We start from the raw sequence: 15,512 nt of genomic DNA, 5'->3' as shown, positions 1-15,512 counted from the left end.
AACACTGGAGCTGTAATATCTCAGGGCAAAGGTGACCAGGGTCAAAGAGAGACACCCCTCTGAGTACAATGGTGTCAGCCATCAGCATTTCCAGGCTCATGTTAATGCAGCAGGCTTCATTGGTGTCACCCAGTTCAATCCTGGTTTTTCTTTATATGTACCTCCCCTAGAATATTCTCTCCTCTCTTGTCCCCTATTGGTCCCGGTTTACTGCAGTGCTCCGCCCCTGTTACCTCATTGGTTCCCCAGTTGGCTGCCCCTCCTTTGCACCCCTTGTGCTCAGTTCCCATTGGTCCTTGACCCTCAGATCCGCCCCTTCCCCCCTATATAACCCCGTGTCCTCAGCCCCATTTTGTCTCTGTCCCTGGACCATCTGCATTGCTATAAATTGTGTTTGGAGCCTTCTACAAAGATCCATCTCTGGCCTTGTCCATCAGCAGGTTAAGCAAGTGTGCTCTGGGCTCTGGGAGGGCAGGTTGCTCACAGAGGCTCGTTGTGGATAAGCTGCAACACAAGAGATGGACTTGGGCAAGAGGAACCCCATAACCCAATGTGCTCATGCATTGTATTTTTCCCCAAACCAGGATTTCCCATTCCCTAACCTTGACTGGATGGAGGGGGAGGCTGTGAGGAAGAGGAAGATGCCCTGGGACACCCAGGCAGGTGAGGAAGAAGTCAGTGCCCCTATCCCCCTCTCTCCTGCTCCATTTCCCAGCCCAGCATGGCCCCTGGCTGCAGGACAACCATGGTGCCATCGCTGTCCTTCTGGGGATGCACTGTGGGGATCTCCTTCCCCTTTCTTCTGGCACAAAGGTAAATCCCATCCTCTCCTTGTCCTTCCTTCCCCAGACAAGGAGCTGAGGATGGAAACCAGAGAGGACAAATCCCCGCGGCAGAACCTTGTGGAAGAGGCCGTTTTGAGTGACTCCACAGCACAGAAATCCAATGGAGAGGAAAATCCCCGGAGATCCTGCAGGAGGACAGGCTCCAAACCCAGCCCAGGGTGCTCTGAGGAGGAAAGACCCACCCTGAGGCAGGAAAGTAGGCAGAGCTTCAGCCGGAGCTCAGAGCTGGTGGCCCATGAGCAGCTTTGTGATGGGGAGAAGCGTTACAAGTGTTTGGAGTGTGGGAAGAGCTTCAGGCAGAGCTCTCACCTGATCCGCCACCAGATGATCCACACTGGGGAATGGGCCTGGGAGTGTGGGGAATGTGGGAAGGGCTTCAGCTGGAGCTCAGAACTTGTCAGGCACCAACGCATCCACACCAGGGAGAGGCCCTACGAGTGCACCCTGTGTCAGAAGAGGTTTCACACCAGCTCCAGTCTCCTTGTGCATGAGCGGATCCACACAGATGAGAGGCCCTTCCGCTGCCCCGACTGTGGGAAGGGCTTCAAGCAAATTGTTCACCTCATCACCCACTGGCGCATCCACACTGGGGAGAGGCCCTACGAGTGTCCCCAGTGTGGGAAGAGCTTCACCCAGAGCTCTGCCTTGACCAGTCACAAACAGAGGCACCGTAAAGGGAAGCCCTGCAAATACCCCCACTGCAGTGCACTGCATGCACTGCTGCAGCTACATCCCCCATGGGAGGACCCACATTAGGAAGAGCCCTGGTGATCCATGTTCCCCGTGATCCATGCTGGGAAGACACTGTACCTTTTCCTGCCCCTGCCAGTGACATGATGTGGGATTGAAGAACATGAGGGTCTGACTATGTCCATGACATAACATTCACTACTCAGGTCATTGCCAGCGGCAGGAAAGAATCTCTCTCTATCTCTCTGTCTCTCTCTGTCCCTGAGGAGAAGGGTGTCCTTTCCAGGCAGGAGCAAATACGTTGCCAGGAAGAGCCAGTTGTTGATGTTGTAATTTTCCCTGTAAATAGTTTTACTGATCTTCTGTTATCAGTATTGTTTCTTTTCCTGTTTGTTGCTTATCTCATTGCTCTTCCCAATAAATTGTTCTTATTCCATCCTGGGATCTTTGCCTTTTGTACCTTCCATGGGAGGCGGGAGGGCAGTGAGGGCAGCACGATTTTAGCGGGAGCAAGAAATTGGGGAATCCCATTCCTAACCCTGGCCCATGGAAACCGAGCATCCCAGCTGGTCCTAGCCCTGGTGGCCATGGCAACAGCCTTGGGAGTGGGTCCCTGGCTGGGGCTGTGGGAACCTCTTCCCTCTGGTGCCCAGGGACAGGAGTGGAGGGACAGTCTGCAGCTGAGTCGGGGCAAGCTTAGGTTGGATCTCAGGAAAAGGTTTTTCCCCAGAGGCTGCTGGGGCCCTGCCCAGGCTCCCCAGGGAAGGGTCCCAGCTCCAGGGCTCTCTGAGCTCCAGCAGCATTTCGACAGAGCTGCCAGATCAGGATGGCATTGTTGGGGAGGCCTGTTGTCCTGGTTCAGGGCAAATTTGGGAGAGAACTCCCAAAGTGGCTCCTCTAGGAAAGCAGATTCAACTGGCCCCTTCCCCCAACTGGTTAGGGAGAAAATACGTCCTTGGAGAAAATTGGAAAAAACCTATTTATTAAACAATAAAACCTAAACAATATTAAACAATAAAACCTCTTGCTGCTCCAAAAGAGATGACAAACTCAGAAAAGTCCCCTCCCCAGGTTGCAGCTTGGCTCAGTCTCTTATCAGTCCCTCCAGCAGTGGAAATGCCACGGCCCAGGCCCGGCCCGGTGGGCCACAGGTGGAGCTGCTGCTGCTCTTCTGGGTGTTCAGTCCAGAGGAGGTTTAAACAGGTCCAAAGAAAAGGGAAAAAACCCACAGTCCAAAAACTTTGTTGACTCAGTGAGGTAAAACTAACTAAAACAAAGGAGAGCTCTGTCCCACTGTCTGTCCATCCAGACAACACAGCGCAGGAGCAGGAACGTGGAGGAATGAGTGCAGTGTCTGAAAACAAAATACTGCTTCTTCTCTCCCCCCTTCACTTTCTGGAATGTCTTAAAGGTGCAAAACTTATTATTTAGCATAAACAGAACAGACAAATGAGGATAAAAGCATCATATAGTCCACCCAGGACATTCCAGCCCTTATCCCCATATCGTCAGCTTACTGCTAAAACTAATATATATTCTAACTCTACAAACACATACATTATACATCCAACATACAGCTATACACAGACAATGGTAGTAACATTCAGCAATCAGTGATATTTACACATAGTTCTCACCCAGCAATCAGATCTCCCTGAGGTACACATCGTGTTCTTCCATCTTTTTGCATTATCCACCATGTGCAACCTGGTCCCTGAGCAAAAACAACCCCACGAATGGGTTTGCCTGTACTCAAGGCATAATTGATCCACACCGTCTTCCCTAACAAACCTCTGACATGTACCTCTGGAACTTTATCTCCATCTATTATATTCAGGGACTCAGACTGGGCAGGACCTGCTCGGTTGGTGGAAGCTCGGGTGTTAACTAACCAGGTGGCCTTTGCTAAATGCTGCTCCCAATTTTTAAAAGATCCCCCACCCAAGACTTTCAACTGTGTTTTTAGAAGTCCATTTTACCTCTCTACTTTTCCTGCAGCTGGTGCATGGTAGGGATATGGTACACCCACTCAATGCCATGTTTCCTAGCCCAGGTGTTGATGAGGCCGTTCTTGAAATGAGTCCCATTGTCTGACTCAATCCTCTCAGGGGTACCATGTCTCCACAGGATTTGCTTTTCAAGGCCCAGGATGGTGTTACGGGCAGTGGCCTGAGACACAGGGTGGGTTTCCAGCCATCCTGTGGTGGCTTCTGCCATTGTGAGCACGTGGCTCTTGCCTTGGTGTGTTTGGGGCAGTGTGATGTAGTCAATCTGCCAGGCCTCCCCATACCTGTACTTGGACCACTGCCCACCATACCACAGGGGCTTCACTTTCTGGGCCTGCTTGATCACAGCACACATCTCACAGTCATGGATATCCTGCAAATCCCTGTCCATGGTTAGATCCACCCCTCAGTCTCGTGCATCTCTGCCCTGATGATCTGAGGCATCATGGACCCATCGAGCTAGGAATAACTCCCCCTTATGTTGCCAATCTAGGTCTATCTTTGACACCCCTATCTTTGCAGCCTGGTCTACCTGCTCATTGTTTTGGTGCTCCTCATTAGCTCTACCCTTGGGGACATGGGTATGGAGGGGCTTGACAGCTGGCCTGCAAGCAAAGCTGAGTTAATAGAAGAAATAACACTTGATGATTTTCAAGTGTATCCATAGCAAGGAAGAAGACAAGGCCGTCAGCATGAAAACCAATTAGAAAAGGTAAATGAGAATTTTTGCAAGCTAGACTATGTGCCTAAGTAGATGTGTATACGTGCCTTATTAAATTTCTGTAAAACTTTTGCCAATTATATTGACGCTGATTGCTTTGCACCAATGAATATAATAAGTTATTGTGATGTAGTTAATGACTTAGGATCACGCTTTGTTAAGGGTGTATAAACTGGAGAAGATGCAGAATAAAAACTTTTTTTCTTCCTGGACCTTGGTCACGTGTGTGTGTCACATCTGGCCCAACGGTGACATTTGGTGCTACCCTGACGTGATGGAACAGCCGGGCGAGGGGCAGCGAGGCCGGAGCCCAGCGAAGCTGAGAGCAGCGGGGTGGAGCTGCCAGTCCAGACCTGATTCTGACACCTAGAAAAAAGGTGAGCCACTGGGAATCATGGAAAATAATTTAACAAGCAAAGAACAGATTGTTTTATCTACAAGGAAAACATCCTTAAAAAGAAAAGGAGTTAAAACAATGGACTATGCTCTGCGTAGTATTTTAATATGGGCAAAGTCTCAAAATTTTAAGACTGCTGTAGCTACTGCTTTTAGTGTTAGAGCTTGAAAAGAAGTTGGAGAAAAATGCTGGAAGTAATTCAGAATAGGGATAAAGCAGCTGCAGAATTATCTTCTACTTGGAGGTTGCTTTATAACACCTTAAAGGAGTGGAAAGCAGAGCAGGACAAGAAAGACCTGGAGGAGGAGCTTGAAGCTGCTGGGGAGCAGCAAAGGGGAGAAGCTCAGCCTGAGTGTTCTGCTGGGATTTTTCCTGCAGAGACTGTTGCTGGGTCTGTTGCTACAGGAAAAGTTGATAAGGCTCATTCGTGTTTGTCTGCAAAAGGCTTCAAATCCACGTACCCCTCCCCTGCAGAGCAACTAGCTGAACTTAATATTAAATCTAACTCTGAGTCCTCTTCACAGTGGCAGGCTAAGATGACCTTAAAAAAGAAACAAATTGAGCCATCTGCTCCTTTGCTTGATTCTGACTCTGAACTGCCTGAACACATGGAAATATTAACTCTTTCTCCTCCTTTGTTTTCTGATTCTGATAGTGACTGTGAGGAAATTACATGGGTTAAAAGGTCTGAATTAATGCATACTTCTGTTTGCTGTAAAACTGGTAATAGAGATAAGCTTCATAGAACTGGCAGTAGAAATAACCTTGGTAAAACTGGTAATAGAAATAAGCTTGGTGTTTCAAAAGCTCGGCCTTCTGATAATGTCACTGTAACTGTTCGTGATTCTTTTCGGTGTTGGGAATATGATAAAAGGAAATCAGGTGAGATAGGAGACTGGGATTTAGTGGAGAAAATAGGTGCACCAAAGGGCTTGGATGTTGTTGATATGGATGTTGCTGATGGTAAAATGGCTTTTCCTGTGTTTCAAGCAGTTCCTAATTCAGGACGAAGTGATAGTCATGAAGTTTTTGCATGGAAGGTTGTGCAGGATCTTCAGTTCAAAGTAGTTAAATTTGGTATTAATTCTGCTAAAGTAATGCAATTAATTCGTATTGTTAATACAGATTTGCTGTCTCCTTATGATATTGCGCATTTGTAACAGTTTTGTTTCAACCAGTGCAGTCTAAGGTATTTCAAGAAAATTGGAGGCAATTAGCTGAGTGAACAGCTTTAGATAATGTGAAACTACCTCAGCAGGACCCTCGTCATGCTGCAGGAGTTGATGTATTGCTTGGTCAAGGGCCTTTTTCTAATCCAGATTTACAGGCATGGTGGTATCCACTGGTTTTAACACAGGCTCATCAATTAGGTATGAATGCTATAACTAAAACAATGGAAATGGCAGCTCCAAAAAAAAAATATGTCACTATAAAACAATGTGATTTTCTTCAATTTGTAGAAAAAATTGCTGCAGCAATTGAAAAACAGGTAGAGGATGAAAAATTAAGGCACATTCTATGTAGGCAATTAGCCACTGGTGCAATGTGGGAACTGTTCCTCACCTCCTCCCTCATCTCCTCTCTGAGTTCTTGGACTACAGCAGAGACATGAGCTTGCATTGGGCCATTGATCACACTCATGATTTCTAAGCTTGTTGGTAACAGAGCCCACTGTCTCTCGGTTGGTACCAGCATTAATCGTTGCAATGAAGGTGATGTCTTGAGATGGCCCCAGATTTGCCAGACTCCAACACATTTGCCCTGTGCACCTGACCTGGTCGGGGTCATTATCATGCTGTCCATCCCTCCCAAAGAGCACCTCCAATACTGCCACTTCTCTCAGCTGTTGGATCCCTTCCTCAAGAGTCTTCCAGCACATTCTATGATGGTGCTCCTGCATTCTCTCCCCGTGGACAAACCTCTCTCTGGCACTCATTAAAAGTCACTCCCAGAGGGAAAGGGAGCCTGACTCCCTTACAAAAATCTGATTGATACCTGAGTCCTGTGTCAAGGGTCCCAGATTCCTTGCCTCACCACCATCCAGTTGCACACCTGTACCCATAAGGTCCCAGACCCAAAGTAGACAGGCTGTACAATCCTCACATCCCTGTTGTACAAGGACTTTGTGCAGATTATGGAGACTTTGATACATCAGGGACTCAGTGATGATTTCAACTCTTGTCTCTCCTGTGGGTTCTGAGGGCCCTCCTTTCTTATCCTCATCTGGCTGCTCTGGCTTCGTCTTAGACCTCCCTGTATCCACTGGGGCGACTGCTGCTGGCTGTGATTGCCTTTGCAGTTCAGCTGGAACCTGGATGGTTGTAACATCTGTGGGTTCCACTGCTGCACCATCAGACTCTCCCTCTTTGTGGCAGGGGGAGGGTTTTTCACCAGCTGTGGAAATGTACTCCTTCAGCATCTGTCCCATCTCTTTCACTAGAACCCCCACCAAACTTGGGTGGTTCATTTGTGAGATGGGCTGTGGGGCAGGGTCAGGCTCTAGGACAGCAGCATCCCTTGTCTCTGGGGTAGGTGTCAGCGTGGTTATCCAGGATAATCTTCCCTTATCTCTGAATGCTAAATAGAACAGTCCTATCAGCAACACCAACCACTGTATGGTATCATCAGCATTTAGAGTGGATCTGAACCCTTTGAAAACTGGTGGGGCAGACCCAAAGAGCTGGGGTAAGTGCTGGGAGAAAATTTCCCCCGGTGTCATTTCCTCACAGTAAGTGCCATTATAAAAGTAACCCAAAAACATACACTTATTGTCTGATAGCTCTGAATCCATGTGCCTGCCTTCCAGAGGAAGTTAAAAATCCATTATTAAGCCATAAAACAAACTGGATAATAGCCATAGCAGCCTTAGTTATGGTTAGCCTGTGTTCCCAGGGATGCCCAGGCTGCTCTGAGGAGGAAAGACCCACCCTGAGGCAGGAAAGTAGGCAGAGCTTCAGCCGGAGCTCAGAGCTGGTAGCCCATGAGCAGCTTCGTGATGGGGAGAAGTGTTGCAAGTGTTTGGAGTGTGGGAAGAGCTTCAGGAAGAGCTCCCACCTGATCCGCCACCAGATGATCCACACTGGGGAATGGGCCTGTGAGTGTGGGGAATGTGGGAAGGGCTTCAGGTGCAGCTCAGAACTTGTCAGGCACCAACGCATCCACACCAGGGAGAGGCCCTACGAGTGCCCCACATGTCAGAAGAGGTTTCACACCAGCTCCCATCTCCTTGTGCATGAGCGGATCCACACAGATGAGAGGCCCTTCCGCTGCCCCGACTGTGGGAAGGGCTTCAAGCACAACTCCACCCTCGTCATCCACCGGCGCATCCACACCAGGGAAAGGCCCTACGAGTGTTCCCAGTGTGGGAAGAGCTTCACCTGTAGCTCTAACTTGACCAGTCACAAACGGAGGCACCGGTAAGGGAAGCCCTGCAAATACCCCCACTGCAGTGCACTGCATGCACTGCTGCAGCTACATCCCCCATGGGAGGACTCACATTAGGAAGAGCCCTGGTTATCCATGTTCCCCATGATGCATGCTGGGAAGACACCTGTACCTTTTCCTGCCCCTGCCAGTGACATGATGTGGGATTGAAGAACATGAGGGTCTGACTATGGCCATGACATAACATTCACTCCTCAGGTCATGGCCAGGGCCAGGAAAGAATCTCTCTCTGTCCCTGAGGAGAAGGGTGTCCTTTCCAGGCAGGAGCAAATATGTTGCCAGGAAGAGCCAGTTGTTGATGTTGTAATTTTCCCTGTAAATAGTTTTACTGCCCTTCTGTTATCAGTATTGTTTCTTTTCCTGTTTGTTGCTTATCTCATTGCTCTTCCCAATAAATTGTTCTTATTCCATCCTGGGATCTTTGCCTTTTGTTCTTTCCATGGGAGGGCAGTGAGGGCAGCACGATTTTAGCGGGAGCAAGAAATTGGGGAATGCCATTCCTGAAGCGAGCATCCCGAATGCCCGTGGAAACCGAGCATCCCAGCTGTTCCCAGCCCTGGTGGCCATGGCAACAGCCTTGGGAGTGGGTCCCTGGCTGGGGCTGTGGGAACCTCTTCTCTCTGGTGCCCAGGGACAGGACTGGAGGGAACGGCTGCAGCTGAGTCAGGGCAGGCTTAGGTTGGATCTCAGGAAAAGGTGTTTCCCCAGAGGCTGCTGGGGCCCTGCCCAGGCTCCCAGGGAAGGGTCCCAGCTCCAGAGCTCTCTGAGCTCCAGCAGCATTTCGACAGAGCTGCCAGATCAGGATGGCATTGTTGGGGTGGCCTGTTTTCCTGGTTCAGGGCAAATTTGGGAGAGAACTCCCAAAGTGGCTCCTCTAGGAAAGCAGATTCAACTGGCCCCTTCCCCAAACTGGTTAGGGAGAAAATACGTCCTTGGAGAAAATTGGAAAAAACCTATTTGTCCGATCGGCTGTGTGTCTCTGTCGGACATGCGTGGGGTGGTTCGCGTGGGACGGTTCGCAGGCAGCCCGCGATGAACAGACGAGTCTGGACTCCTCTATAGTTCAGTCTTCAGGTTGTTTATTAAAGCTTATCTCTAAGGTTTTTGTTCTGCCCAGCCGAGATCTGACCAGCAAGGCAGCCACAAGCACTCTCTGCCCCTTTAGGGCGGTCGCACATTCTTATACTGATAATTGCGTATGTGATATTTACAATTTTTCTCCAATACCCATCACCTTTATTAAACAGTGCACCTTTAGTATGAACCAATCTAAAATGCACACATCACAGAGAAGATGGATGACAAGAAGAAGGAGAAAAGCCACGAGGTCGGGCCTGAATCCTCCATCTTGCCTCCATTAGACCCCCCTGTACCAAAATCTTAAAACCTATATTCTATTCTATAAAAACACCTGCCCTACACCATTCAAACCTCTGAAACTTCCATATCCTCATGCTTTGATAGCACGACCCTTGAAGGGTCAAAATCAAGCCACCAGGTGCCTTTGGCTACATTCCAGGACTTCTGAGCCCCCCAAGGGGTCTCCCTGGGACTCAGAGCATCCGAGGTGATGCGCTGAGTTCCCACATCTCCCCCCTCTCTTTGCACAAAAAGCACTTGTCTGGTAACTTGACTCATTGCACGTCGTACACACAGAAGAACACATGGCATAATGAACAAGAGAACTAAAAGCCTTACAAAAGTATAACAAGCTATCATCTAACAACAATTTTACAACACCACTGATTCCCACACCCATGAAGTGACCCAAAGTCCACAGCCTTCTATGGGCAAAGCACAAGGGTTGGAATCTCTGTGCAGTCCACATCTGTACATCTTCTTTTCTGCTTATGGAATGGCCAGCGTTTTCTTGCCTGCGCTTCTTGTCAACATTGTCTTGCACTGGATGGAGTTTCACATTCTTCACTGAGGTTCACCTGGACTTTTGTACCTGCTAAAACACAAACAAATCCACGTCCCCGAAGAGACTGGAGGATTTTCTCAAAATCTTGGAGGTGAAGAATGGGTCCTGATATGAAAATAAAACATTGATCAACTCCGTTTCAGTCTCTATGCAATTGCATAGGGAAATGTAAAATGACAGCAATTAGAGATCAATTAGATAATACACATAACCAATAACACATCTGCAATCATACAATTGTCAAACACTACAACACTGAACTGTCATCCCAGAGTCTGCGACAGCTGATGAACCTTACAACAGCAGAGAACTGGAGAATCCATGTCCGGATTCATGTTTCTCCAAACTCTCTCTGAAAACAGGTTCAGCTATCATAGACGGTCAAATTGCCAAGCCAAAAGGACTTGAATACTTTTTGATGCAGAAAACATCTGGGCTGATTGTCAATCACTCCATTCAAGTAGAGCTAGGACTTGGCCAGAGCCCGAACTCTAATTGATGGATATCACTTAGCACATTCTTAAAATGAGACTCTTAAAAACAGCAATTATGAATAAGAAACCTTAGGATTAAAGATCTATCAAACCATTTAATAATTGGATCCCTCTGAAACTTCTGTTGGGATGGAAATTCTTCAAACACAGTAGACTTCTTGAAATCTTGGCTGAGGTACCTCTGTAATAACTGAAGAAACAATAAATGAAGAAAACCACAAGAGAGGCAATCTGGATTTAAAAGAAATCCAAAAACCTGTGAGTAGTTAGGAAATAAAGACAAGATTCTGAAGAGACATGTGGCTTCACCCAAAAGAGATAGTAAAACACTGACTGGCTATAAACACTACAATACCCTGATAATAATTCTTATCACAAATTCTGAGAATTCTCATTATATAATCAACTTATCAACAGGAAGTATTAGAAGGAGTTAAGACAACCTTTTTAAAGTATTCATATAACATTAACAGCAATCCTTATTTATCAGTCTTACCTATAAAATCTAACAAAGGTTACAAACTCAATGACAACAATCCCTAAAACTCTGAACCATTGGAGAATCAGCTGATGACCCCACAGATAGGATCTGAATAATGTTTCTCAAATGCTCTGTCTTCAGAGAACTTCAAGTAATTGAATCCTTACTAATGCTTCTATCTTTATATGGTACCATCTCTCTCCCTGAGAGGCATTTTTCAAAACAGAAGATTTCCATCTACATCATATTTAGAACAACACTGATTTGCATTGATTTTCCCTTCCTTTTTCCTGTATCTTGGGCAAAAGCCTGGTGCTTTCTCACTTTTCTCTGATTTTGGACAACTTTTTTTTTTTTTTTTTTTTTTTTTCCTCACGTTTTGCATCTGAAACGAGGGTTTTGGCTTTGCCCCTATATGTAAAAAGGAGATTTGAGATCTTCGTGATTGTTTTTTTTGCTGTGTTGAATGAATGCACAAAGCTTTTCGCTGCCTCTGCTGCTGAAAACATCCATGCAGGAATGCCTTGCGATGCTGTGATTTGTATCACATCATCCCCCTGTTGATCCGCTCCATATGGCGTATTTTCAAACCCTCGAAACTCCGAGGTCGATGGGTAATCCATCTGCTCTGGTAACATTGCTTTTTTCTCTGCACCTTTCCCTTTATATATTGTAGGAAAGAATTGCTGCATTGCTGCAGACCTGCTACGAGATTGGGTTCGCACGGTTTTTTCTTGGGCTGCCAATGTAGGCTGAATACCTGCACGTCCCCCTGGGGGGGGTGAAGCCTGCCTTTCAGGGATCGGAGCCATGGGGATCGGGACCGGGGAAGGGGTGGAGCCCCGGGAACTGGAGCTGTGGCCACGCCCCCTCCTCGTCCGAGATGCCGCCGGGGGCGGGACCCTCCCCCTGCCGCGCTCCGCCCGCACCCTCCGTGCTCGCGCGGCCCCGGGAACGCCCCCCGTCTCCCCTGAGCTGACGTCACTGTCTCCGCCCCGCTCCGTCTCCGATGCCTCCCCCTCGGTCTCCGCCTCCGACTCTCCCTCCCCCTCTGACGTCGTATTCACGCCCCGCCTCCTCGCGACAAGCTCGCCCCGCGCTTTGGCCCGCGTGCGCGCTGCGATCCGGGTAGAACGCCGCATCCCTGTTTCCGGGTGCTGTGATGTCATTGTCATGCGTTTCTTGCGCCTCCCGCCGGGCCCCGCCTGGGTCTCTGAGGCTCCGCTCGCCTCACTGCCCGTATCTGAGATGGACGCAGTGGAGCTTCCGCCCTTCCCGGAAATCCCGCGCGCCCCCGGTCCCGCGCACGCTTCCCGCCCCGCGCGTATCATCTGAGCCGCCGCTTCCGGCACGGCACCCGTACCACCCGTGCTATGCCCCCCTGCCCTCACAAATCCTCCTTCCCCGCCCGGAACCGCCGCCGCCGCCGCCCCCGACGCCGCCCCTATTGCGCAATCACGGTCGCCGCGGCTCGGTGCCTCCGTGCCGGTCCCGCTCCCCTCCACCCCCGTTCGCGACTCCACACCCCCTCCTGTCTTTTCCGCCCTCGGCTCCTGTAACTCGGGAATTTCCCCCCCAACAGGATCGCCTGGCTCTGGGACAGGACTCGTGTCTGACTCGGTGTCTGAGTCTCCTAAATTCTCTGGGGTCTCAGGACGCTTTGGGGTTTTCTTGGGTTTTCGGGGAATTGGAAGTGAAGGCAGTTCTAATTTTTCCTGCCCCTCCTCTTCTTCGGGGACAGTTTTTCCCGGGCTATCTGAGACCAGAGTTAGTCTCTGTCCCGTGCCCTGACCCCCCCTTTTCTTTCCGGGGTTTTTATCACCTAACTGCCCGGCTGCGCTTCTAGCTTCAGCCGAAATTGCCTCCAACATAATCCTTGCTGGAGATAATAACTTCAAGGCTGCCTCATCCTTTTCTGTTGCTAGCAAATATATGTGCCTGTTGACCTCCTGCCAGAAACCCACTTCAAATAACAACCGGGTCTCTGAATGCGGGTAATTAAGTCTGACCCACAGTAATAAATCTTTAAGATGTTTCTTGGGAATTCCCTTTGTGTGCATCTGTGCCAAGCCTTGTAAGGCCGCTAAGATTTCTAATTGCTCCTTAGTGTATGTGCCTCCCATAGTGATTGATGTTTTAAATCTGAACCTTCTCACCGAATTTGTGTCGTCGGGGCAGTCCGAAGGCTCCTGGTCCTGTCCAGCAGTCCGCAGGAGATGGGATCAGAGGCGCCTTTCTGATTCCGGTCCGGGCTGTCCTGGTACGAGTCTCCTTCGGTGGAAGAGGAGTGCGATGATTGTTGATGGTCTCAGTGGCTGCTGCTGTTCAGTGGCTGCTGCTTTCTCCGTCTGCAGACGCTGCTTTCTCCGGGAGATATCAGCGTACTCCCGGGAACGAGTCCAGCTGTGGGAGCTGCCCGCCTGGCTCAGGCTGTGTTCCTCCTGTGCTCTTCCTGAGCCCGTCTCGAGCCCACCTGAGCCCTTCTCGAGCCCACCTGAGCCCACCCAGGGATCGCCAGTTGTCCGATCGGCTGTGTGTCTCTGTCGGACATGCGTGGGGTGGCTCGCGTGGGACGGTTCGCAGGCAGCCCGCGATGAACAGACGAGTCTGGACTCCTCTATAGTTCAGTCTTCGGGTTGTTTATTAAAGCTTATCTCTAAGGTTTTTGTTCTGCCCAGCCGAGATCTGACCAGCAAGGCAGCCACAAGCACTCTCTGCCCCTTTAGGGCGGTCGTACATTCTTATACTGATAATTGCGTATGTGATATTTACAATTTTTCTCCAATACCCATCACCTTTATTAAACAGTGCACCTTTAGTATGAACCAATCTAAAATGCACACATCACAGAGAAGATGGATGACAAGAAGAAGGAGAAAAGCCACGAGGTCGGGCCTGAATCCTCCATCTTGCCTCCATTAGACCCCCCTGTACCAAAATCTTAAAACCTACATTCTATTCTATAAAAACACCTGCCCTACACCATTCAAACCTCTGAAACTTCCATATCCTCATGCTTTGATAGCACGACCCTTGAAGGGTCAAAATCAAGCCACCAGGTGCCCTTGGCTACATTCCAGGACTTCTGAGCCCCCCAAGGGGTCTCCCTGGGACTCAGAGCATCCGAGGTGATGCGCTGAGTTCCCACACCTATTTATTAAACAATAAAACCTAAACAATATTAAATAATAACATAAACAATATTAAACAATAAAACCTCTTCCTGCTCCAAATGAGATGACAAATTCAGAAAAGCCCCTCCCCAGGTTGCAGCTTGGCTCAGTCTCTTATCAGTCGCTCCAACAGTGGAAATGCCACGGCCCAGGCCTGGCCTGGTGGGCCACAGGTGGAGCTGCTGCTGCTCTTCTGGGCGTTCAGTCCAGAGGAAGTTTAAACAGGTCCAAAGAAAAGGGAAAAAACCCACAGTGCACAGAACTTTGTTGCCTCAGTGAGGTAAAACTAACTAAAACAAAGGAGAGCTCTGTCCCGCTGTCTGTCCATCTGCAGACAACACAGCGCAGGAGCAGGAACGTGGAGGAATGAGTGCAGTGTCTGAAAACAAACTGCTGCTTCTTCTCTCCCCCTTCTCTTTCTGAAACAAGTCTTAAAGGTGAAAAACTTATTATTTAACATAAACAGAAAAGACGAATGGGGATAAAAGCATCATATAGTCCACCCAGGACATTCCAGCCCTTATCCCCATATCGTCAGCTTACTGCTAAACTAATTTTTATTCTAACTCTACAAACACATACATTATACATCCAACATACAGCTATACACAGACAATGGTAGTAACATTCAGCCAACAGTGATATTTACACATAGTTCTCACCCAACAATCTGATCACCCTGAGGTACTGTGGGAACTCAGCGCATCACCTCGGATGCTCTGAGTCCCAGGGAGACCCCTTGGGGGGCTCAGAAGTCCTGGAATGTAGCCAAGAGCACCTGGTGGCTTGATTTTGACCCTTCAAGGGTCGTGCTATCAAAGCATGAGGATATGGAAGTTTCAGAGGTTTGAATGGTGTAGGGCAGGTGTTTTTATAGAATAGAATATAGGTTTTAAGATTTTGGTACAGGGGGGTCTAATGGAGGCAAGATGGAGGATTCAGGCCCGACCTCGTGGCTTTTCTCCTTCTTCTTGTCATCCATCTTCTCTGTGATGTGTGCATTTTAGATTGGTTCATACTAAAGGTGCACTGTTTAATAAAGGTGATGGGTATTGGAGAAAAATTGTAAATATCACATACGCAATTATCAGTATAAGAATGTACGACCGCCCTAAAGGGGCAGAGAGTGCTTGTGGCTGCCTTGCTGGTCAGATCTCGGCTGGGCAGAACAAAAACCTTAGAGATAAGCTTTAATAAACAACCTGAAGACTGAACTATAGAGGAGTCCAGACTCGTCTGTTCATCGCGGGCTGCCTGCGAACCGTCCCACGCGAACCACCCCACGCATGTCCGACAGAGACACACAGCCGATCGGACATCTGGCGTCCCTGGGTGGG

General features: G+C 48.8%; 2 protein-coding genes across 2 annotated transcripts in view; one reads left to right on the top strand and one right to left on the bottom strand.

The window, feature by feature from the left end:
* LOC115484925 (zinc finger protein 208-like) overlaps nt 1–15,512 on the top strand; it is a 513,901-nt gene that overhangs the window by 107,558 nt on the left and 390,831 nt on the right. The window contains 2 exon segments of the mRNA XM_050984212.1: nt 1,058–1,497; nt 7,637–8,075. Coding sequence (XP_050840169.1) covers nt 1,058–1,497; nt 7,637–8,075 — 879 coding nt within the window.
* On the bottom strand, nt 9,105–13,404 carry LOC127060480 (spidroin-2-like). The gene is made up of 2 exons (XM_050984044.1): nt 11,763–13,404; nt 9,105–10,711 (listed from the first exon to the last, which is right to left on the bottom strand). Exons 1-2 carry the CDS (start codon nt 13,123–13,125, stop codon nt 10,662–10,664), a joined length of 1,413 nt encoding a protein of 470 aa, XP_050840001.1. The 5' UTR covers nt 13,126–13,404; the 3' UTR covers nt 9,105–10,661.

This window comes from Serinus canaria, chromosome 25, assembly GCF_022539315.1.
Source record: "Serinus canaria isolate serCan28SL12 chromosome 25, serCan2020, whole genome shotgun sequence".
Taxonomy (NCBI): Eukaryota; Metazoa; Chordata; class Aves; order Passeriformes; family Fringillidae; genus Serinus; species Serinus canaria.
The sequence above is the reverse complement of the archived record's forward strand: the minus strand, read 5'-3'. Positions and strand labels throughout refer to the sequence as shown.